The following is a 24,783-nucleotide window of genomic DNA, read 5'->3' as shown; positions in this document are numbered from 1 at the left end:
AGCTTAGAAGTTACAATCACACCTAGAATCAAGAGGCTTACATTTTATAATCTTGTTTACTGGAACCTACATTTCCACCTGAATGGGATTTTTTTGGCCTTGTGTCCATATGCTAATGTTTTAGTGGGCGCCCCAAAGTGTCTTAATGTTTTCGGAGGTCGCAGACGGTAGACGGAAAAAGATTCCACATCTCACTGTTTCTAAGACAGGCTAACAACTGCCCATCGACTCTTAACACGTGCTTAGACTATGGGAAAGAAGGGTAAAAGAAAAAAAAAAAAAAGGAACCTGCCAGGACTTAACATGTCTGCTCAAGCCGCTTCGTTCTCCCAGGAAGGGCAGACCCATTTCCAAAATGTCCGCCCTCAGTCCTAACGTCATTCGGTAGGCTTCATCAAGCCAGAAAACCAATGCGCTCCAATCAGGGCCCAGTTCCCTCACCACTGCCCTTGATCGCGTCACTTCCGGTGGTGCAGCAGCCATTTTGTCAGTCGCCAGCGGATCCCGCGCGCTGGGGAAGTGCAGTTCCCCCTGGTTACCGACTCGTCCGTTCTCCCTCCGTGCGGCCGGCGCCGTCGAAGGGCGCTCACCGCGGGCGCCGCCGTTCTTCTCTACAGTGCAAGCGCCGCTGTGGCATCCACCCGGAGCCAGCGCGCTGTCTTCCTCACCCCCACTACAGACGCCTTCGCCGTCAACGATGTCAAGCGAGGAAAGCTACCGAGCCATCCTGCGCTACCTGACGAACGAGCGCGAGCCGTATGCGCCCGGCACGGAGGGCAATGTCAAGCGTAAAATCCGCAAGGCGGCCGCCTGCTACGTGGTGCGCGGCGGGACCTTATATTACCAAAGGCGGCAGCGGCACCGCAAGACCTTCGCGGAGCTGGAGGTGGTGCTGCAGCCCGAGCGGCGCCGGGGGCTCATCGAGGCGGCGCACCTGGGCCCGGGCGGCACTCACCACACCCGGCATCAGACCTGGCACGACCTGTCCAAGACGTACTGGTGGCGAGGTAGGGCCGCGACCGCGGCGAGGCGGGGGGCCGGCGGCCTGTGGTCCCCTGGAGACCCGCTGGCGGAGGCCGAGGCGGGCCTGCGGGCGCTCCCCCAAGTTCGCGGGCCCGCGGCCTCTCCCCGAACGCTCCTCGCCCGCCCGGCTGGCGTTCGGCGGCGGAGCTGCTGCCAGGCGGAGCCGAGAAGGTGGGGGACGCGAAAGGAGCCGCACTTCCCGCTGGAAGTAGGCCGGGGCGCCGGGGGCGGGCCCTGCGCCGGGGTGGGGCGAAAGGGGCTTCCCCGGGGGCCGGGCCTGCCGCGGGGCGGGGCGGGGCGCGCGGTGGCGGCCGCTCGGCTCCCGGGGAGCTTCCGGGCGGCGGGCGGGGTGGGCGCGGCGCGCTGCGCCTTTAAAAACCCGTTCGCGCCGGCGGTTGGGGGGAGGGGCGGCGCGCCCGCCGGGCCCGGGGCTGTTGGCGCGGGGCGTTCGCGGCGCGTGTGGGGGGCTCGGCGCCGCATGGCCGGGGAGCCTCAAATGGTGCTGCTGCGGCGGAAAGACGGAATAATGCGATTCCGTGGCGACTGGGCGCCTGTGTGGAGCCGTCACCGGGAACCTGGTTGTAGGGACGAGAACTGAGCGTAGAGTTGCGGAGCCTCTTGCTTCGGGATTGAATCTTCCCTCTTGAGCCTGTGGAAAGCGCTGGGGAAACTGTGAATGGGGGCTCGGTAGACCCCGGGACAGCCTGGTTACCGCGACTCCTTAGAGTCAGGAAATGCGGGTCTGCGTTTTTTGACTACTCCGGAACCAGGTTAGGGGAGGAGAGCCGGGGTCCTTAGCCTTACGGCCATCACGCTCAGACAGTTCAGTTAGAATGAGTAAAAATCTGAGGTTTTGCCCGGAAGGATCTGCCTCTCTGTTTGGCTCTGGAAGAAGTAATTTTTTAAAATTAAAAGTTATTTATTTGTGCATGCTTTAAAAATTTATTTATTTATGCATACAAGAGCTGGGGTACAGGCCAGAGGCGTGGGAGGGTGAGAGGATTCATCAGAGACAGAGCGGGGAGCAGAGCAGGCAGACTGAGTGAAATACACTGCTGAGGGGAACAGCAGGCCAGTCAGGAGAGGTCTGCTGCGCCATGTGGGTAGCTTCCTGGCCAGGGATCGAACTTGTGCTGCAGTGTGGAGGGAGTAATTTTTGAATCTCAGTTACATACCTGTGAGTAAAGGAATTACACTACTGAGTAGTTTCTTAGGTTCTTTTCAGTTTATAAACATTATCATCAGTTCTAGTCATTGACAGACTATTGGGCACTCCTTCCTTAAGGAGTCTTTTCTTTCGTGTTTTCGAAAACAGACTAGCTCGATATTCTTATGTGCTTTCCCTTGACGTATTTTATAGTAATCTGAATTAAATTCTAATAAAGAGGCAACTGTGAAGGATAAAAAGTGAGGAGTAATTGCTATATTTTGCTAGTATTTGGTCACACGTTTTGTAAATGTCTCAGGCTTAGTACATTATGTTAAAGATTATAACTACAGCTAATGATGACATTGACCAAGCAATATCTGAAAGCACTAAGAGGTTAAATATGTCAAAGGTTGTGATTTCACAAAAGCCAATATTTTAAGGTCCTGTATATAGTTTATTTATTTTTTAAAAAGACTTATTTATTTACACAAGCACTGGGTACAGTCAGAATCTCTGGAAGGTGAGAGAATTCACCAGAGCCAGAGCAGGGAACAGAACAGGCAGACTGACGAAATACACTGCTGAGGGGAGCAGCGGTTGCAGCAGGAGAGGTCTGTCGGGCCATGTGGAACCCTCATTAGCGGCCAGGGATCGAACCAGCGCTGCAGAGGCCGCGGGCATCTTTGCAGCCCAGCGCTCAATCGTTGCGCCACCAAGGGAGACCCCTGTATATAGTTTAGTGTTAAGAATTTTCCTTTTTTCCTAAATTGATTATCTATTGCGATAATATGTAATCTAGCTTGATTTTTTCTTTTCAGTGTTCATTGTCTTAGGGGGAAAACACTGATACCATGTTTATTATGTTAGCTTAATTAAAATATGAAAGAGATAACTTTCTACTAAGAGGGATTTCAAAGTCTTTAAACAGGAGAACAGCTCTTTTAATGTACTGAACCTCTGGACAGCAAGGCCCTGAGATCCTTCATAATAATGCTGTGGCTTTATTTGCCTTTTTCATTCATGTCTCACAAGTAGACATTGCGTTTTCCAGAGATTACATGTGAAATACAGCGATAGATTGAAAGCAGAAGAATACATGATCATCTGTTTTCTGTTAAGTTACACATTAAAAAGATTTGCAAAAATGTAAATTAGTGCTTCTCTTTAATTTTTGTCTTTGAAAACAAAACAAGCAATGGCATAACAAATGCTAGGTGTGTTGACTTGTAATGAGTTTATTATTTGCTCTCGTTTTTTTATTTTAATACTTCATTTGAATTGCAATTTGTAGTCAATAAGTATCAGCAGTTTGCCCTCCATTATTAGCTATTCCTTTTTTTTTTTTTTTTTAAGATTTGTTGATTTATGCACACAAGAGCTGGGGCGCAGGCCAGATATGCAGGGGGCAAGAGGATTCACCAGAGAAAGTGGGGAACAGAACAGGCAGATACACTAAAGTACACTGCTGAGGGGAGCTGCAGGGGAGACAGGAGAGGTCTGCTGCACCATGTGGGCTGCTCCCTGGCTGTCTGGGGATAGAACCCGCCCTGCAGAGGCTGTGGGTTACTTAACAGTGTGGTGCTTTACCCCTTATGCCACCAGGGAGGCCCTTAGCTATTCTTTTTGATGTCCATTTATGTTTATTGTAGACTTACTAAAAATATCACAAATACATGGAAAAATAAGTCACAATTAATGCAGTATTAGAACTGCTTAAGGAATGTCCAGTAGTGAAGTCCTTTATAATTTGTTTCACAATTTTAAGAACTTTCGAAAATCCAACTTATTTAGCAACTTCAGAGTAATTAAGAATGGTTAAGCTAATTGACTGCTTATGTGGGTAATATTTAATAATGGTACTGGTAATAATTGATAAACATGTCAACTATCAGTTTTTAATGTGTCATGCACTACAGTTGGGCTCTCCACATATACATAGTCCAAATCCATGTGAACTTTTTTAATCTAGGATCTGATAGGGATCAGTGTAGATGCCAAGAAAAGACTAATTTCACTGACTCTTTTCCCCTTTTTCCCACTTTAGTTAGGTTTATGCCCTGGCATATTTGCCAAGGGACAGTGCTTCAAAGTCAATCCACTAGACGTTTCAGTAGGTATATTTTACGTGGCTTTATTACTCTGCTTTTTCTGGAATGCTGCCATTATAAGCTGTGTTCCATTGCTCGGGCAAGCTTGAACACATTGGAAAAACTCTGACTTAGTGCCTAAAGTTTAAGTACACCAAATTTATTTTAGATTGGAAAATGTTAATATTCTCATTGTTAATAGATGTTCTCACTCAGACTCTCCTCATTTTATCCTGTGATGTTAATAAGTGCTAGAGCTCTAAAATATTAATCTTTGCTTCAGTCACATATTGATGTATGGCGATCTACACTTAACTTTGCTTTCAAAATGTGAAGATAAAATTAAGATTAAACTAGCAAAGATTAAACTAGCAAAGATTAAACTAGCAAAACCATGTAATAGGCTAAATAGCTTGTGTGCAGAATTTCCTAGCCTAATAAGGGTTTTGTTTTTGTTTAGATGATGAATGTAAATTAATGGTGTTATCTAATCTAGAAGAGGAGTGTGTGATGTCTAGAAAATCCATCAAGAACTTGGTTTATGTAAATAAAGCTATAATTAACTACTTGTAACCCCTTTGAACAAAACAACAAAAAACCAAGCGACTAATATGCATGGAACTTAAATAAGAGCCACTGACACCACCACCTCACCCACCCATCCCACACTTTCACACCCCACTACTGTAGCTAGCACTGATTGGGGAGGGAGGTTCTTGAACAGCTGACAGAAGCAAATTGTTAAACTGGGCATATCTCTAGAGCACTGGTTCTTAGCTAGGAGGATTTTCCCTCCCAGGGAACATTTGCTATATCTGGAGACAGTTTTGTTTGTCATAAATGGTGGTGGTGTTGCTATTGACATCTAGTTGGGCAGAGATCAGAGATGTTCCTAAACTTTATACACGCATAAGACAGCTGGATTCCCCTGCCTCCCACCCCAACAAGAATCGTTTGACCTCGTAATTCTTTACTGCTGAGATTGAGTCTATGCTCAGTAAAGAATCTTTTAATGATAACATGGTGTTTTTTCAAGGATTTTTTTTTGGGGGGGGCGGTATCAGAGGGGTTGACAAATAAATATTCAACACAATGAAAGTTATTGTATGTCAACACTGTTCAAAGTGTGTTGTAAGATTAACATTTAAGCCTCATAACAGCCCCGTGTAAGTACAGTAGTTCTCCCTTACCTGTGTACCTTCCAAGACCCCCTGTGGATGCCTGAAATCTGGGATGCTACCAAATCCTCTATGTACTGCTTTTTTACCTATACCATAAAGCTTAATTTATAAATTAAACAGAGGTCAGCAATAACTAATAATAAAGTAGAACAGTTACAACAATATGCTGTAGTAAAAAAAAAAGTTGTCAATATGTTACCTCACCTCGCTCTCAAAATACCTTATTGTATACTATATTTTCATAATTTGGGTAACAGAAACCAAGGAATGAGAAACTGGATGAGGAGGAACTACCGTACTATTATCCCCATATTACATATAGGCACAGAGAGGTTCAGTGATATAGTGACTGAGAGGTTCAGATTTTGCTACATCCTTTTAACCTCTTGCAGTAATTTCTCATTCTCAACAGTTAACTATATTTACACATTGATGTGTTTTGAGTAGTTAACTTGAATCAGATTCTTTCAGTTTAATCATCTCTTGGTGAATTAAGGAGGTTAAGATAGTGAATCTTTAAGAGTAGGTCTAAAATGATTCATGGTTTCCAAAAATGAGACAGTTTTGATTGTAATCCTATTCAGGTCGCATATTGGTTCCATTTGTATTTTTTCATTTTTAACTCAGACTAAAGAGTAGAGTCCACCTGGGACATGCTGTACTAAAAGGTTACAAGACCAGAAAACTGGTAGGATACACTCAGTTGCCCTTAAATTTCCATTGCAACATGGCACACAACATATTGGTCAAATCTAATTGATGAGGGCCTCCCCTGGTGGTGCCGGTAGGCGGTTGAGCGCAGCACTGTGAAGCTGTCCGCAGCCTCTGCAGCGCTGTTTCGATCCCGGCCTGCTAGCGAGGGTCCCACATGGCATGGCAAACCTCTCCTGTTGCACCCGCTGCTCCCCTCAGCAGTGTATTTCGTCAGTCTGCATGTTCTGTTCCCCACTGTGTCTCTGGTGAATCCTCTCACCCTCCCGCACCTCTGACCTGTACCCAGGTTCTTCTATAAAATAAATAAATAAATAAATCTTAAAAAAAAAAAGAAGCTGCCTGTACCTAAATACTTTAAAAAAAAAAAAAAACTAATTGATGATAGGGTGGAGAAAGGTATTAGCTTGAACCACGTTATATTACTGCTTGTGAAAATTAAAAATAATTGAATATTATTAATTTCATGTTTTTCTCATTGAATGAAGGAGCTGCAACTCAGTGGAAATGGGTGGGCTACATAATGTTTTTATATTCAAAAGAATAGTTTTCTTCTAAAAGGAAAGAAGAGTAAAGGACACTTGCATAGATACAAGTAGGCAGAAAGACCTGCTACATAATCATTTTATATGATAAAGTAAATAATATAATCTATTAAATTTTCAAATAAGATCACTATTAAACTTAATTTTTGTTTTCATTGTAGGCATATTAAGGCAAGTCAAAGATTACATTAAACAGTGTAGCAAATGCCAGGAGAAACTAGATCGCTCCCGTCCAATATCAGATACTTCAGAAATGTTGGAAGAATTGGGACTAGACCTTGAATCTGGAGAAGAAAGCAATGAATCAGAGGATGATCTAAGCAACTTTACTTCTCCTCCAACTACAGCCTCCAAATCTACAAAAAAGAAGCCGGTATCCAAGCATGAACTTGTATTTGTAAGTAGGACTTCTGTTCAGCTTTAATATTTGCAACTAATGATTAGTAATATTTGTAGTCTTTTTGAACTTTTTTCTTAAACTACCGAAACTATTTGACTGTTGACACTGACATTGAAGATTTAAGCAGGTCTATGTCTGAAGTAATGATTTGATTGTTGTATATACTATAACTGTTGATTCTGAGTATTCTGTTTTGTCTCCTCTTAGGAATAAAACTTGTTAGTTTATCACTTCTTCCTTTTCGATAGTGTATTAGCATAACTAATGCATTTAATATGCAAAATGCATATTGATGGTGTATTAGTATAACTAATGCATTTAGTATAACAAAATGAATTTCTGGAAATAGTCTCTGGGTCATGGGGCAAAGTAAAATTAAACTCACTAGGCTTTTGGGTTTTGCCTGCATTAGTTTCAAACATCAGATTTCTGGTTAGTAAAGGAAGGATAGCAAGAAATGAGATGCAAGTTTTTATTGAGTCAAGTAGAATAAATATATCAGAAAATAATGAGGAAATCTGTTTTTATTTAAATAGATAAGTTTTTAAAAAAAAGAATATCAGGATATTCATAATAATTAGTGGTGTCTTAAAAATGAAATAGTATATCTTGTCTTAAATTCTGTTAAGGGTAGAGGTACAGATTATATGTAATATAACTCTTGGTCTCAAACTCTTTTGTTAGGTTGACACCAAAGGAGTGGTAAAACGTTCTTCTCCAAAACATTGTCAGGCTGTCTTAAAACAGCTGAATGAGCAGAGACTCTCAAACCAGTTTTGTGATGTTACTTTGTTAATTGAAGGAGAAGAGTACAAAGCTCATAAATCTGTTTTGTCAGCTAATAGCGAATATTTTCGAGATCTTTTTATTGAGAAAGGAGCTGTGTCCAGTCATGAAGCAGTGGTGGATCTTTCTGGTAAGAATTGTCTAATATTCTTGTTATAATTATATACTAGAGCGTTGTCCATCTATCTTAGAAACTCAGCTTTCTTACTGAAGTGGGAGAAACTCACTTACAGCAGCAGTTAAGCTAAACCAAAAAGGTCTTCATTTAGCAAGGTTTCCAAGAACTAGAAGTCATTAATATTGTAAAAGTGTGCATTTCATTTGATTAAGATATTCCACAGGGGGGAGAGTGTGTGTGTGTGTGTGTGTGTGTGTGTGTGTGTGTGTAAAATGACTGGGGTAAAAACAAAATACTCAAATTACCTATTATCTTCTGGTAGTCGGATTATGAGTGATTCTTCTTTTGTGTTTCATAGTATTTTATAGTAAACAGGTGACTCATTTTTATTTATTTTTAAAGATTGATTGATTGATTTATACAAGCACTGGGTACAGTCAGAAGTGCAGGAGGGTGAGAGAATTCACCAGAGCCAGAGCAGGGAACAGAACAGGCAGACTGACGAAATACACTGCTAAGGGGAGCAGCGGGCGGCAGGAGAGGTCTGCTTGCCATGTGGGACCCTTGCTGGCGGCCGGGGATTGAACCAGTGCTGCAGAGGCTGCGGGCAGCTTCTCAGCCCAGTGCTCAACTGCTGCGCCACCAGAGGAGGCCCTGGTGACTCATTTTTAAGTAAAGATTTTAGATAGTTAAAGTGATGTTTGGAACAGCGTTAATTCCTTTATGGGAAACTTTTATTATGCCTTCAGTTTAGAAATTTAAAAGATGCTGGGTGTAAAGGATTATTATTTCATATTATTTTGTTGGTAGGTGATTTCCCCCCCCCCTAGAAAAAGCCTTATATCTTATAAATCAATGTTACCTCAATAAACATGATTAAAAATAAGTAAATATTCTTACCTCAAGCTTAGCTTGGTCTTCAATTTGTAGCAGGATTTATATGGCTTCAGCCTGTTTATCAGCTTTTCTAGGAATGACTGATTAGCCATGATGTTGATTTGTGGTCCCTTTACTTATCACCCTGACTCCTAATGCATACTGCTCTCCTCTACCCCTTATCTGCTTATATGAAAAGACCACATATTACATACCTTGAATCAAAACTGAAAAACACAGAAATAAAAATTTTTAAAAGGTTGCATTGGTTCTCTCTATATATATTAAAAGATCTGTAAGATAAATTATGAGACTAACAAGGCACAGATGATATATGTAATATACCTGTAAGAAGAGAGAATAAGAATGACTAGGAGAATAAGAATTGACTATCTAGAAAATTCTGAAAAGCTATACAGATTCTTAGTCATACTGGTTGGGAAAGTTGAGTTGGATTCATCGCTATGTAATCTGCTTTTCAAATCATGTGAACATTAAAAATGGTGTTCTAAAACAAAGTATGAGAACTTAGGAAAAAATTAATCTTATTTTCTGACATAAAATGGGATGTAATATCTTTTGTGTATAGAAATTATTTTGTTCTAGGGTAGACACACTATATCTCAAGACCATTCCTCCTTTCCCTCTCTTTTTGTAGATAAAGTTATATTGAAATGTAGCCACACCTTCCTGTATATTATTTTTTTTTAATTTATTTTTTATGCATACAAGAGCTGGGGTACAGACCAGAGGTGCGGGCGGTGGGGGGGAGGTGAGAGGATTCACCAGAGACAGAGTGGGGAACAGAACAGGCAGACTGACTGAAATATACTGCTGAGGGGAGCAGCGGTTGAGTCAGGAGAGGTCTGCTGCACCATGTGGGTTGCTCCCTGGCCGGGGATCGAACTTGTGCTGCAGAGGCTGCAGTTAGCTTCATAGGTTGCGTCTTAACCCCTTGCACCACCAGGGAGGCCCATGTATGTTATTCTTTCTGGCAATAGTGGCAGAATTGAATAGTTTGCAACAGATTCTTATGGGCTACAATATTTACTACATGATTCTTTACAGAAAAATTTTGCTGGCGCCTCTCTACCTTAGATCTTGGTTTGCAATTTTTTTGTCATAGAACTCCATGTTCACCATCAAATTTTGTATCAGTTCTTATTAAAATATACAGTTATGGTTAGTAAAGTGAGATTAGGGGACAGATTGTTTGAACCCTGCCTCCATCTCTTTTGTTATCCTTCATTCTCTACTATCTGTTCCTTGAGTGGAATTTGAGGAACCCTGGGGGTTCTAAGAAGTAGAGTTTGAAAAAGACTGCCTTACACCAACTCATTGAGGTAGTAAGTCTAATATTATTTTCTGTTTTAGGTATAGAGAGACTTGGCTCATAGAAGTGAATTAGTTATGGTTTAATAAACAGCCAGAACAAAAAGAAAACAAATCCAGGGTGCTTAACTGCAGAATAAATGGTGATATTTGCACTTATATTCTGTTTTATATTGTCATACTCATATGTAATTGTTTTTATAAGGTGCTTTTTTTTCAGTGTTTAATTTTTTTTAATTTAAATTTTATTTTTATATTCCCCATACAATTACAACCCCCTTATAAGGTGTTTTAATAGTGACTGACTTCTTTGCCTACCATCCTTGTTTCATAGGTTTTTGTAAGGCAAGTTTCCTTCCTTTACTGGAATTTGCCTATACTTCTGTGCTAAGTTTTGACTTCTGTAGCATGGCTGATGTAGCAATCTTGGCTCGTCATCTTTTCATGTCAGAAGTTTTAGAAATCTGTGAAAGTGTACATAAACTAATGGAAGAGAAGCAACTCACGGTATATAAGAAGGGTGAAGTACAAACAGTAGCATCTACCCAGGACTTACCAGAACAAAATGGAAATACAGCCCCTCCTGTAGCTAGCAATGAGGGAACTACGACTTTATCTCCTGAACTTGGGGACTGTGAAATTGTACTACTAGTAAATGGAGAATTGCCAGAGACTGAGCAGAATGGACAACCAGGACAACAGCCTGAGCCCCAGGTTTCTTCAGCGGCTGATGCTACTGTGTCACCTACAGACTGTGTAACTGACTCCCATCCTGAAATGGAGTCTGTTGACTTAATAACAAAAGACAACCAGACAGAACTAGAAATTTCAAACTGCAAAGATAGTACAGTTTCTAATATGCCTTCTAAACTTTCAAAAGAGAATGTAATTGCTAACTCTCCAGAAAACACTGATACGGGAAATGATACATTAGTGGAAGATATCTGTGCTGAAGACATTCCGGAGCATCAGCAGAATGTTAGTGAGACTTTAAAAGATCACGAAAACTTAGTTGCTCCGACAGTGAAAACAGACCTGGGACCTGATGACGATACTTATAAAAGTAGGCTTCGGCAGCGTTCTGTTAATGAAGGGGGGTATATCCGATTGCACAAAGGAATGGAGAAGAAACTGCAGAAACGGAAAGCCATTCCCAAGTCAGCAGTTCAACAGGTATGATGTAAAGAATTGACTTTTGTAGTTTTTTAACTTTAGGTTCAGACATTCCATTTAGAAACTTATGCCTATGATGAAAATTATTTTGGTGGGGAGGGTATAGGTGCTGAAAAGCAACAATGATTTCAGTATTAATTAAATAACGTGAACTTGAATATTTATAACTTGAATCATGACTTTACAAATAAATGAGTATGTTTACTTGGTTTGTGTTTTCTATGCCTTAATTAGGTGGCTCAGAAATTAGTTCAAAGAGGAAAAAAGATGAAACAGCCAAATAGAGATGCTAAAGAGAATACTGAAGAGGAAGCATCCCATAAATGTGGGGAATGTGGAATGATTTTTCAGAGACGATATGCCCTCATAATGCACACACTGAAACATGAAAGAGCTAGAGATTACAAATGTCCGGTAAGTCTCTGGAAAGTTAATTGAAGATGGCTCTAATTTCATGATAGAGCCCAATTTAGTGCTTCATTTTTAGTTGTGTTGGGTTTCTGGACCCAGTCCTAACAGGTGTGTTTAGATTCCCTTCACCTATGAGCACATAACAGATAACAGCAGCCAAGACTTCAACTCAGTTCTGACACTCTCTCCCTGGAGATGCTATCAGGTTCCACTGGTTAAGAGTTCAGTATCCAAGACCACCCTCTACTTCAGGTAACTATAACAGGACTCAAGCAGTTACCCTAGCCTTTGACCAACTGGCTAAAGATTAGAGGTTCCCATGACCATCTCCTCAGACTTTAGGTGCTCATTGCAATCTCAGATTAGTATCTGCTTCTTACCAACTGGCTATAAGTGAGGTTCCCACAACCACTTCCTCATAATCAATTAATTTGCTAGACTAGCACAGAACTCAGGAAATCCATGTGTTAACTAGAGAACTGGTTTATTTCAAAGGATACTAAAGAATATGAATCAGCAGCCATATGAGAAGGACAAGGTCCTGGGACAAAGGAGCTTCCTTTTCTGTAAAGCTTGGGGTCCTACAAGGCAGCACATGGAACTACTCTGGTTTCCCAACTTATAAGCTCTCTTGATTTTTTATGGGGCTCCACTACTTAGCTGTGATCAATTAAATCATAGGACACTGGTGATTGGACTCCACTTCTAGACCTTCTCCCCTTTCAGGAAATCAGGGGGTAGAATTTTAAGTCCCTCTGCCTCTGTTCATATTGGTTTCCCTGGCAAACCACCCCCCTTTCAAGGGTGTTTACCAGAAGTTATCTTCATTAACAGACCCTTAACGAGACACCCATCTCAACTTCTATGAAACTCTGAAGCCATCTCGGGAGCTGAGGACATGAGACCAAATATTATGACAAAAGATGCCCCTAGTATCCTTTCACTCAGGAAATTCCAAGGGTATAGTGGAACTGTGAGACAGAAAATACATTGTTCTAATGGCTTAGGAAATTCCAAGTTTGGGGGCTGTGAAATTGGAACTGTGGGTAAAGAAGAACAAATAACATATATGAGAACTATACTCAAGGGAAAAAAGAACTGTAGATTGCAAGGGAGAAAAAAGATGGTCAGTCTCATAGAAAGAATAAGGGTTTCAGGACTTTGAGCAGCAACAGTGGAAGCTAGAAAACAAAGACCCAATGTCTTTAAAGTTCTAAAAGGGGGCCTCCCTGGTGGCGCAAGGGGTTGAGCGCAGTGCTGTGAAGCTATTGGCAGCCTCTGCAACATGAGTTCATTCCCCGGGCAGGGAGCTACCCACATGGCGCAGCAGACCTCTCCTGTCTCACCCGCTGCTCCCCTCAGCAGTGTACTTCAGTCTATCTGCCTGTTCTGTTTCCCTCTCTGTCTCTGGTGAATCCTCTCACCTCCCACACCTCTGGTCTGTACCCCAGTTCTTGTAATCATAAATAAATCTTTAAAAAAATCATTAAAAAAAAGTTTAAAAAAAATGAAGTTCTGAAAGGAAATGACTTTCAACTTGGAACACATAGCTAGTCAAACTTTCAGTTATTTGTGATGGTATATTAAAAGAGCATTTTCAAACCTGCAGGGTCTTGAGTTTTTTTGTGTTTTTTTAAAAGATTTTTTCAATTTTATGTGTACAAGAACTGGGGTATAGGGCAGAGATTTGGGGGTGGTGAGAGGATTCACCAGAGATAGAGTGGGGAGCATAACAGGCAGATTGACTGAAATACACTGCTGAGGGGAGCAGTAGGCAAGACAGGAGAGGTCTGCTGCGCATGTGGGCTAGCTCCTTGGCTGGAGATCGAACTCATGCTACAGTGGCTGCCTATAGCCTCATTGTGTGGAGACTTAATTCCTTGTGCAATGAGGGAAGCCCACGGGTTTTGAGTTTTATGTCCCTATCAGTAAGCCTTTGGTAAAGGTATTCCGTCAAAATAAGACATGAGAAACAAACATGGAGTCCTGTTCTGCAGAGTCAAGTATAGGTAACAGACAGCAAGGTTAGAATGAGACTTAACTTTGAACAGAGATCTCCCATAAGATTGTTAAATCTCTTGGTAGATAATTGAAGGAAGGGTTTGGCGATAAATTAACTCTAAGTACAAAGAGAAATAGCAAAACAGAAAACAAAAAGAAAGGAAGAGAAAATCACAGTATAGTGTATGACCCAGCTGCAGTAACATTTATAGCATCTAAATTGTGTAAACACTGCGTTTGGTCTCATCAAAAGTGTGCTATAACTATATTGAGAAAGTAGAGTAATGGAAAGGAATTATGTAAGTGTAGGGAGTGAAGAAGAGAGTCACCTTCCATTATTTGTTAGTTACAGTTACAAAGATAAGCCTGAAGAGAGTCAGAAAAAAGTGGTGTAGAGTAGTATACCAAGAGACAATTTATTTTTTAAGAAAAATGTTTTATACATAGCAATCATATGCAACATAGATTGTTAAAGAAAGAATAAAGCTAATGAATCCCCAGCAACTACATTATAAAATCCAAGGATCATCAGTTTTATCTTCCCAATTTTCTAGCTCCACCTATTATTAGAACTTACGTAATTATACTATTCTTTTGTTTTTTTGTCTGTGTCCTACCATTCCTCAAGACTCAGCCTCCCTGATGATACCTTTCTTTATTGTTCTGAAAGCTTCCTCTTAAATATTTCTCTTTTTTAACATACAAATCCTATTCCTGTGGCTAAATTACATACTTCTCCAGAGTTAAGGGCTGGGCTTTATCCCATTTTTGTCTGTAGTGTGGTACTTAATATATTGTGTTATATATAGTATATGTGTTTATTTGCAATCCATTACCTTTACCTCTTCGCCACCTCATCCCATTATATATGTTTATTGGTTTATATAATTGTAGCAGCAAGTTAGAGAGTTGAAATCTGAGTCTTGGGTTTCACTTAATAGTTGTGATGGAAATACAATTAAAAAAAATTCTGGTTTTTTCTCTAGTTGTGTAAAAAACAGTTTCAGTACAGTGCCTCTTTGCGAGCACACCTCATTCGACATACCAGAAAAGATGCCCCCACTTCATCATCATCCAATTCCACATCTAATGAGGCATCAGGAACATCATCTGAGAAGGGCAGAACCAAACGAGAATTTATATGTTCCATCTGTGGAAGGATATTACCTAAATTATATTCTCTGCGAATACATATGTTAAAGCACACAGGTGTAAAGCCACATGCATGCCAGGTAAAACTTTACATTTATTTTGTTATTTAAAGGATTTTTGAACCTAACTGGTGATGAAATTCCTCACTTTTATACACTGTTCAAGGAATTCTGTGACTTCACTTTGTTGCCTACTCAAGGGTGCTTCTCAGGTGTGTTCTTTAATTTGCTCTCTGAAGTTATAATTTGAAATAAATTTTTTTAAAGATTTATTTATTTATGCATACAAGAGCTGGGGTATAGGCCAGAGATGCAGTGGGTGAGAAGATTCACCAGAGACAGAGTGGGGAGCAGAACAGGCAGACTGACTGAAATATACTGCTGAAGGGAGCAGGGGGCGAGTCAGGAGAAGTCTTCTGCGCCATGTGGGTAGCTCCCTGGCCGGCCGGGGATCAAACTCGTGATGCAGAGGCTGTGGATTGCTTCATAATGTGGTATTTAACCCCTTACACCGCCAGGGAGGCCCCTGAAATGAATCTTTTTTAGAATGTTTGTGAAACTTGATATATCAGGGAATTGTACTGGATAAGAATAACTACTTCAACAGCTCAATCATCAGTTAACCTTCAGTGGGAGCAAACTGGATGGAAATGATTGCAGGGCTTCAGTAAATATCTTTAGCAGCTTTTTCAAGAACTGAGGACTGAGGGTACCTAAACACCAAAATATGACTCTTGGATAAAGAATCCTGGGATTGGCCAGCTCTTACCTAATTTGGAATAGTGAAATTTTTCTAATTGCACCTGTAGTCTAATGTGTAAGCATGACCCACTATTTTTATTAATAAAAGTGTTGGAACCAATGACATTTCAGTATTTTCTGTCTTTTTTCTTTTTTTCTTTTTCTAATATAAGAGAATAGGATAGACCTTCATATATGGTCAGTTGTGTTTTTACCTGTACTGCCATTCACTGCCCTAATACTCCTCTCTTGTTATTTATTCTCCCCCCCACCCCCATCACTTATATCTCCTTGTCCCTTTTTTCCCCTCTCCTTAACTTCACAACCCTAATAGTGTTTATTGATCTCCACTGTTTTGTTTTGTTTTTTTTTTTTAAGATTCTTTTCTATTTATTTATTTATTTTTTAAGATTTCTTTCTTTATTTATACAAGCACTGGGTACAGTCAGAAGCGCGGGAGGGTGAGAGAATTCACCAGAGCCAGAGCGGGGAACAGAACAGGCAGACTGATGAAATACACTGCTGAGGGGAGCAGCGGGCTGCAGGAGAGGTCTGCGCACCATGTGGGACCCTCGCTGGCGGCTGGGGATCGAACCGGCGCTGCAGAGGCTGGGGAAGCTTCACAGCCCAGCGTTCAACCGCTGCGCCACCAGGGAGGCCCTCCACTGGTTTTTGAAAGTACTTTACTTTATGAATCATCTGCTATGTACATGTCCAGTATTTGTTTCTTGTTTTTCATTCTTTTTTTTAAAGATTTATTTTATTTATTTATACATACAAGAACTGGGGTGTAGGTCAGAGGTGCAGGGATGGATTCACCAGAGACAGAGTAGGGAGCAGAACAGGCAGACTGACTGAAATACACTGTTGAGGGGAGCAGTGGTTGAGACAGGAGAGGTCTGCTGTGCCACGTGGGTCAGCTCCCTGGCTGGGGATCGAACTCAGGCCTTTGTGGTGATAGTGCTGAGACTTAACTCCTAGGCCACTAGGGAGGCCCCTCTTTTTTTAGTTCTGATTTGCTGTACACGTTAGTTCTCTCAAGCTTTTTCATTTTGTTGAAAATGATTGCATTTTATTTAAATTTTCTTTTTTTTTTTGCATTTTATCTTAATGCTTTGCAGTATTTATAGTGTTAAATAATCAAATCTTCTTGATCCAGTCATGTTTAATAAAGATTTTAGACTGCTTTCATGTCTTAGCTATTGTGAGTAATGCTGCTATGAGCATTGGAACATATAAATTTTGGCATCAGTGCATCACTTGGTATTTAGTTTGTTAAGTAAATCCAGATTACTTTCCATAATGGTTATACCAGTTTACATTCCCACCAAGCGTATAAGAGAGTTCCTCTTTTTCCTTTATCCTCTCCAGCATTTGTTGTTGGAGGTCTTTTTCTTTTCCTTTTTAAATATTTATTTATACATACAACAACTGGGGTGTAGGCCAGAGGTATGGGGGTTGAGAGGATTCACCAGAGACAGATTGGGGAGCAGAAAAGGCGAATTTACTGAAATACACTGCTGAGGGGAGCAGCGGGTGAGATGGGAGAAGTCTGAGTCATATGGGTTAGCTTCCTGGCTGGGAATTGAACCCAGGGAGGCCCTGGAGGTCTTTTTCATATACATAATTCTCAGGAATGTGAGATAGTATCTCTTGATGGTTTTAACCTGTATATATCTTTTTTTTTTTTTTTAAGATTTATTTATTTATTTATTTTAATTTATGTATACAAGAACTGGGTACCATCAGAAGCGCGCGGGAGGGTGAGAGAATTCACCAGAGCCAGAGGGGAGAGCAGAGCAGGCAGAAGGACGGACGTACACTGCTGAGGGGAGCAGCAGGCGGCAGGAGAGGTCTGCGCGCCATGTAGGACCCTCCTCCGGTGGCCGGGGAGCAGCCGGGGATCGAACCGGTGCTGCAGAGGTTGCGGGCAGCTTCACAACCCAGTGCTCAACTGCTGCGCCACAGGGGAGGCCCTAACCTGTATATATCTTATTGAAAGCAAGGATGAGCATTTTTTCATATGTCTATTGGCCTTTTGGATCCCCTTTGGTAAATTGTCTTTCATTGCTGTCCCTTTATCAGTTGGGGTGTTTGCATTTTTGTTGTTAAATTATGTGAGTTTTTTAAAAAAAAATTACATGAGTTTTTTATATATCCTGGATATTAGCCCCTTATCAGTTCTATATTATATTATGTGACAACTTCCATTCAATTGAGTGTGTTTCTAATCTTACATTTTCTTTTGCTGTATAAAAGCTTTTCAACTTGTGGTAATCCCAATTGTTTATTTTGTTTTTATTTCCCTTGCCAAAGGGGTAGAGTCACCAAAAATCATCTTTATTGTTGATGTCATGGAATGTATCACCAATGTATGACCAATGTCATGGAATGTATCACCATTGTTTCCTTCTAAATATTTTATTGTTACAGGTTATATCTAAATCTTTACTCCATTTGGAATTTATTTTTGTGTCTGAGTTTAGCAGGTGATCCAACTACATTCTTTCACATTTGGCTTTCCAGTTTCCTGAAGTTGTCCTTTCCCCAATTCCCCTATTTCTATCTGATAGCTCTGGCCAAAACCTCTAATAGTAATTAAGAAGTGGTGACATTGGACATCCTTGTCTTGTTCCTGACCTTCCATTATTTTGAAATCAAGGCCTAAGCATCATTTTAGTCACATACTTTTAAATGAAATATTACTTTGGTTTTGTGTATGGCGGACATAAGTGCAGCAATAGAGAGTAAGCATGTAGGAACTGTCATGGCAATTTGACATTGTGATATTTTTATTCTGTTCAACATCTCTCCCCAATTGAGTGGGACAAGGTAAAACAAGCATTCTTCTACTGGGCAGCAGGAAATGAGTGTATTGTTCTTGATTAAACTCTCATGTCTGTTAACGTAATATACATTGTTTACCAAACTCACAAGGACAGCACAGTACTGAATTGTTTTTATTTTTCGGTTCTGTTTTGAGTTCCAGTGATCATATAGTTGTAAGAAAAATAGCAGTGTTTGTTAAATGTTGAATCAGAAGATGAACAACTAATAGCATTGTCACTGGTTTCAATTTCACCTTGTAATTTTGTTTAAGTTTTTTATTTGAGATGAGCATTCTAGTTTCTCAGTGCTCTTTCTTCAGATAAAGCACCTTTCTCCCTTTCTGTTTTTATTGCCTTAAAACCCTTTGCTCTCTTAGGTCTGTGGAAAGACTTTCATCTACAAGCATGGTCTAAAATTACACCAGAGTCTTCATCAATCGCAAAAGCAGTTCCAATGTGAACTGTGTGTTAAGTCATTTGTTACCAAACGGAGTCTTCAAGAACATATGAGTATTCACACAGGTAATGAAAAATTTATACTGACATATATATTATGTGCTTAATTTATCATTATTGATTATGCTGTAATTATTTTTGAAATTATATTGATATACTAATGGCTATATGTTTACAGATTTTTTATTGAAATTAAAAAATTTCCATAAATTGTTAGTTTAAATATTTAAATATTAGAACTATCTTATTTGTGTAAAAACAATTACTGTTTCCCTCATATACAAAAATGTGTATTAACTCTAATACGTAAGTTAGATTCAGGCACCTAAAGAAATGGTCATGCTTTTTTTTTTTTTTTTTTTTTTTTTTTTTTTTTTTTTTTTTGCCTTTTCTTTTTTCTTTTTTTTTTTTTTTACCTACTACCAACCAACTGGCACCCTCTACCTTCTCCCTCCCTCTACTTCCCCTCTGTGAACTCTGTTTATAGAGTTGATGGGTTTGTTTTTGTTTGCTTGCTTTATTTTCTTTATAATCCTCTCAACGTCCACTCATTGTCACAAATGCAAAACTTCTTTTTTTTTTATGTATAATGTATGCTTTTTATTTTTATTTTTTTATATAAATTTTATTTTTATATTCCCCCATATGGTCATGCTTTTTAAAAGTCAACCAATAAAAGATGTAGCTGTCAATATGTGACTTGTAATTTTATTAGAATTTTTGGTTTCCACATACTTTTTTCAGATGCTAAAGGCAGTTCTGTGAAATGGCTGATAAAGGGTTGATGTCAGCTCTAGAGCTTCTTTCTGTTCAACTCTAATGTTATCTAAATGATTATGCAAATATATCCCTTTTCTTGGTGAGTAGCCTTGTTAGTATACTACAGTTAAGAGGAAATAGAAATTTTGACATAGTTTGTTACTATTCCTTGAAGGTAGCTGTTACAGTTTATAGCTTACATATCCCCTTTATAAAATAACGTCAGAAATATGACAAATAAAACGTTCTTTTGGAAGATTATTTGATTGCTTGCTGGATTTATGACTCAGTTTTACTCTTTATAGGAAAGTCCATGTACCTTTGCTCAGTTTGTGGAAAGTCTTTTCATAGGGGTTCTGGGCTCAGTAAGCACTTAAAGAAACACCAGCCAAAGCCTGAGGTTCGAGGTTATCACTGTACTCAGTAAGTATTTAATTTGTTAACTATTTAGTTAATTTCCTGTAATTCTTTTTTTTTTTTTTAATTTTTTTTTATTTATTTATACATACAAGAACCGGTATACAGGCCAGATGTGCAGGAGGGTGAGAGGATTCACCAGAGACAGAGCAGGGAACAGAACAGGCAGACTGAGGAAATACACTGCTGAGGGGAGCAGCGGGAGAGACAGGAGAGATCTGTTGCACCATGTGGGTAGCTCCGCAGCCTGCTGGAATCGAACCCACACTGCCAAGGCTGTGGACAGCTTCACATTGCTGCGCTCAACCACCTGCACCACCAGGGAGGCCCCATCCTTTAATTCTTACTTGGTTTATTTGAAAGTTGTTTTCAAAAGAAAGTATTTGAGGTGACTATAGTAGATAACACTATTGTAAAGTTGAATTTTGCTAAGAGAGTAGAGCTTAAATCTTCGTATGGATACATAGTGATGTGTTAATTGACACAGAAGAAATCCTTTCAAAGAATATATTAATCATTATAAATCATCAAGATATAAATCATGACAAATCACAGTATGTACTTTATATTTCAGTTTTGTTGATTATATCAATAAAGCTGAAGAAAATATTTGAAAATATTAAACTGATATTTGTTTGCTCTTAATTTACTCTTAATTTTAATCAGAATTTTTTTGCCTGGCTGTTGCTGCTTATTATTTTTTAACCATTCATGTAATTATAAATTACTACACATCACTCATTTTAAATAATTTTAAGAGATTCTTCATTGTGCTACATGGCAATGGGAATTATAGGGGAAAAGAGTCCCTGGTTTCAGTAAGAGTTTTTTCCTAGGTAGTTCCTTTGAGGTGCTGGGACCTCTCCTTTCTTCAGATTCCTTTCTCCCATTTTTTTCATATAACAAAGGCTCCTAAAGTATCTCTTTTGTAATTGAGGTAAAATTCTCATAACATAAAATTTATCATTTTAAAGTATAAAATCTAGTGATGTTTAGAGTATTCACACAGTTGTGCCAGCATCACCACAGATTTAAGAATGCCTTCAGTGGGCACCAGGCACTTTACTGCTCTTCGTGGCCTGGCCTTCCTGTTTGTGCAGAGTCAGCCAGAGGTGAGAGCTTTGGGCCTTCTCAGGTCTTTTCTGAGAATATGCTCAGCCCTGGGCAAATGTGTGAACTTCTAGATTCCTGAGAATATGAGAGTTTTTCAGAATCCATGTTACCCAAAATGTCTCATTCCCTAGCCTTTCAAGATTTTGGGTGTATATTGTTTACAACAATCTATTATTCCTTGTGCCAGGTGACTGGCTAATACATTTACCTTTAAATATTTTCAACAAACTTCTTCCTTACCTCCCACCCCTATCCTCAGCCCTGGGGAAGTTAGGCAGTCTCTTTGAGGTGCTTCTTACAGTGTCAACAGATAGGTCTGAACAAACAAATGCAGTCGTGTGAGAATAAGTCCCTCTGCTAGTAGAAACCCATAGCTGGAATATATTCTGTTGTCTTAACTATTGCTGGTGAGCTGAGCTCAGATGGGACTAGGATAAGTTGAATGCCAGAAAATTCTTATTGAAATTCAATGACTTTTTCCCCCCTTGATTAAACATTTACCTGGTTGCTGTAAACTATTAGTTTCCAGAGTTTCAGTGAAGTTGATTATGACAGTTTCTGCCAATTTGTCTACTGCTTATGTGGAGTGAAAGACATTCCCTACTCTGCCGTATTTTTTCATGTCATTCTAATCAGTTTTACTGTAAACCAATGAATCTATCAACAATACATTTTTAGTTGAAAGTGAAAGGAAACAACCCAAACTGACCTAATAAAAGGTAAAGTCTAGGTTTGAGTACTTTAAATTGGGTTCAGATTCATTTGTACTTGGTGTCTGTGAGGCTGCGTATGGACAAAGCAGTGACAAGACTGCTTTTCTTAGTAGTTGCTATTTTAAAGCCTTGAGGTTCACTACCTTTAGATCTGTTTATCTCTGACACAATCATGATAGCAAGAGGAATTCTATGCTCTGATTGACATAGGCCTGAGTCAGATGCTCCATTCTTTTTCAAGAGTGAGGTCTACTCCTAGCACATGGACAAAAAGTGAGAGAGGGTGGGGCCTCCCTGGTGGCACAAGGATTTAAGCTCCGCACTATGAGGCAATCCGCTGCTTCTGCAGCTTAGTTTGATCCCCAGCCAGCCAGAGAGCACCCCACATGGCAAAGCAGACCTCTCAGGTCTTGCCCACTGCTCCTCTCAGCAGTGTATTTCGTCAGTCTGCCTGTTCTATTCCCTCACTCTGTCTCTGGTGAATCCTCTCACCCCCCTGCATCTCTGGCCTGTACCCCAGATCTTGTATGCATAAATAAATAAATCTTTTAAAAAAATGTGAGAGGGTTAAGTGATAAAAAAGAATGAGATAAGAGGGAGTTAAGGGGAAGACAGAAGTAAATGTCCTGTGTAGTAATAACCTGTGGAAGCTCTGCCTGATTCTTTCTAAAATTTCTCAAGCTCTACGTGATTTGCGAAGCTGCCCGCAGCCTCTGCAGCGCCGGTTTGATCCCCGGCCACCTGGCGAGGGTCCCACATGGCACGCAGACCTCTCCTGCCGTCCGCTGCTCCCCTTAGCAGTGTACTTCATGAGTCTGCCTGCTCTGCTCTCCCCTCTGGCTCTGGTGAATTCTCTCACCCTCCCGTGCTTCTGACTGTACCCAGTGCTTGTATAAATAAATAAATAAATCTTAAAAAAAATAATAAAATTTCTCAAGCTCTAAAGCTTAAATAACTCAAAAATGTGCCTTGATTGGAATACTAGGAAATTCTTTTGTTTTAAATTGGGATCATCTTGTGGAGTTCTACAAATTTAAGGATTTACTGAATTCTTATAAACTGGTTTTAAACAAGTAGATGAGGACCTAGTTGGATGATTGCACTTTATTATTGCAGATGTGAAAAAAGTTTCTTTGAAGCCAGAGATCTTCGTCAGCACATGAACAAACATCTTGGTGTGAAGCCATTCCAGTGCCAATTTTGTGATAAGTGCTACAGTTGGAAGAAAGATTGGTATTCCCATGTGAAGTCTCATTCTGTCACTGAACCTTACAGGTGGGTAAATTTGAGGAGGGTCTGAAATTAAATGAGATATACTTGGATTAATTCTTATGGATACTGGTGCTTTGGAAAACAAAGTTTAGGGTTTTTTCTTTTATTTTAGGTGTAATATATGTGGCAAAGAATTTTATGAAAAAGCATTGTTTAGAAGGCATGTAAAGAAAGCCACCCATGGGAAAAAAGGAAGAGCAAAGCAAAACCTGGAACGAGTATGTGAACAATGTGGAAGAAAGTTCACTCAGCTCAGAGAGTATAGGAGACACATGAACAACCATGAAGGTAATTAAACGTAGTTTTATATATGTAAAGTAAAAGCCAGTTCTGTGATGATTCTCCGTTTATCAGTCCTCTTGCCTGTTACCTAGATTCCCTTTCAGTGAGCTTGATATTCTACACCCGCATTTTTATGGTGAAATAGACTATGCGGGGCCTCCGTGGTGGCACAGGCAGTTGAGCACAGCGCTGTGAAGCTGTCCGCAGCCCCTGCAGTGCAGGTTCAATCCCTGCCAGCCGCAGAGATATCCACATGGCGGGACAGACCTCTCCTGTCTCACCCGCTGCTCCCCTCAGCAGTATATTTCAGTCAGTCTGCCTGTTCTGTTCTGCACCCTGTCTCTGGTGAATCCTCTCACCCTCCCGCATATCTGGCCTGTACCCCAGTTCTTGTATAAATAAATAAATCTTTAAAAAAGAAAAGAAAAGAAATAGACTATGTGGAGCCTGTGTTTCCTCATCCTATTATTACGGGGTTGCTATAAATGTTAAATGAGAGTATGCATAGAAAATGAAATTTGTCTCAGTAATTTCTATCCACGGGAACATCTTTTGAAAGATTATAGTGCAGAATCTTGTTATTCTAAAATAAACCATTGGTCCTAAATAAAAGATTGCCATAGTCATGATAGTAAGGCCTGTGGACTACTGTACTTGAAAAGCATTATCAGGCAACTTGAATATATTTTGATGCACCTCAACATACCTCTCTTCTTTGTCACCTTTTTTTTTTTAATAGGAGTTAAGCCATTTGAGTGCTTAACATGTGGAGTAGGTTGGGCTGATGCCCGATCTCTGAAACGTCACGTCAGAACACATACTGGTGAACGACCTTATGTCTGCCCAGTATGTAGTGAAGCCTACATAGATGCTCGAACACTCCGTAAACACATGACTAAATTCCACAGAGATTATGTGCCTTGCAAAATTATGCTGGAAAAAGATACACTTCGGTTTCATAATGAAGGAACTCAAGTGGAGCATGCTGTTAGCATCTTAACAGCAGACATGCAGGAACAAGAAAGCAGTGGTCCTCAAGAAATTGAGGCTGTGGTAGTGACAGGGGAAACTATGGAAGCGCTTGAAGCTGTTGCAGCTACTGAAGAGTGTCCTTCGGTATCTACGCTTTCTGACCAAAGTATTATGCAAGTGGTTAATTATGTATTGGCACAACAGCAAGGACAAAAGCTATCTGAAGTTGCAGAAGCAATTCAAACTGTTGAAGTAGAGGTGGCACATATTTCAGAAGCAGAATGA

General features: G+C 40.1%; 1 protein-coding gene across 1 annotated transcript; it reads left to right on the top strand.

Annotated features, from left to right (window-relative positions):
- Nucleotides 1–697: 697 nt before the first annotated feature.
- On the top strand, nt 698–24,783 carry ZBTB11 (zinc finger and BTB domain containing 11; the record flags this gene model as incomplete). The annotated part of the gene is made up of 11 exons (XM_084232494.1): nt 698–1,007; nt 6,859–7,094; nt 7,782–8,013; nt 10,544–11,382; nt 11,617–11,796; nt 14,781–15,026; nt 18,892–19,036; nt 20,035–20,152; nt 23,089–23,247; nt 23,357–23,532; nt 24,266–24,783. 11 exons carry the CDS (start codon nt 698–700, stop codon nt 24,781–24,783), a joined length of 3,159 nt encoding a protein of 1,052 aa, XP_084088620.1.

Source organism: Talpa europaea (genome assembly GCF_964194135.1).
Source record: "Talpa europaea genome assembly, chromosome: 4".
Taxonomy (NCBI): Eukaryota; Metazoa; Chordata; class Mammalia; order Eulipotyphla; family Talpidae; genus Talpa; species Talpa europaea.
Note: the sequence above shows the minus strand (reverse complement) of the source record. Positions and strands in the feature narration are given on the sequence as shown.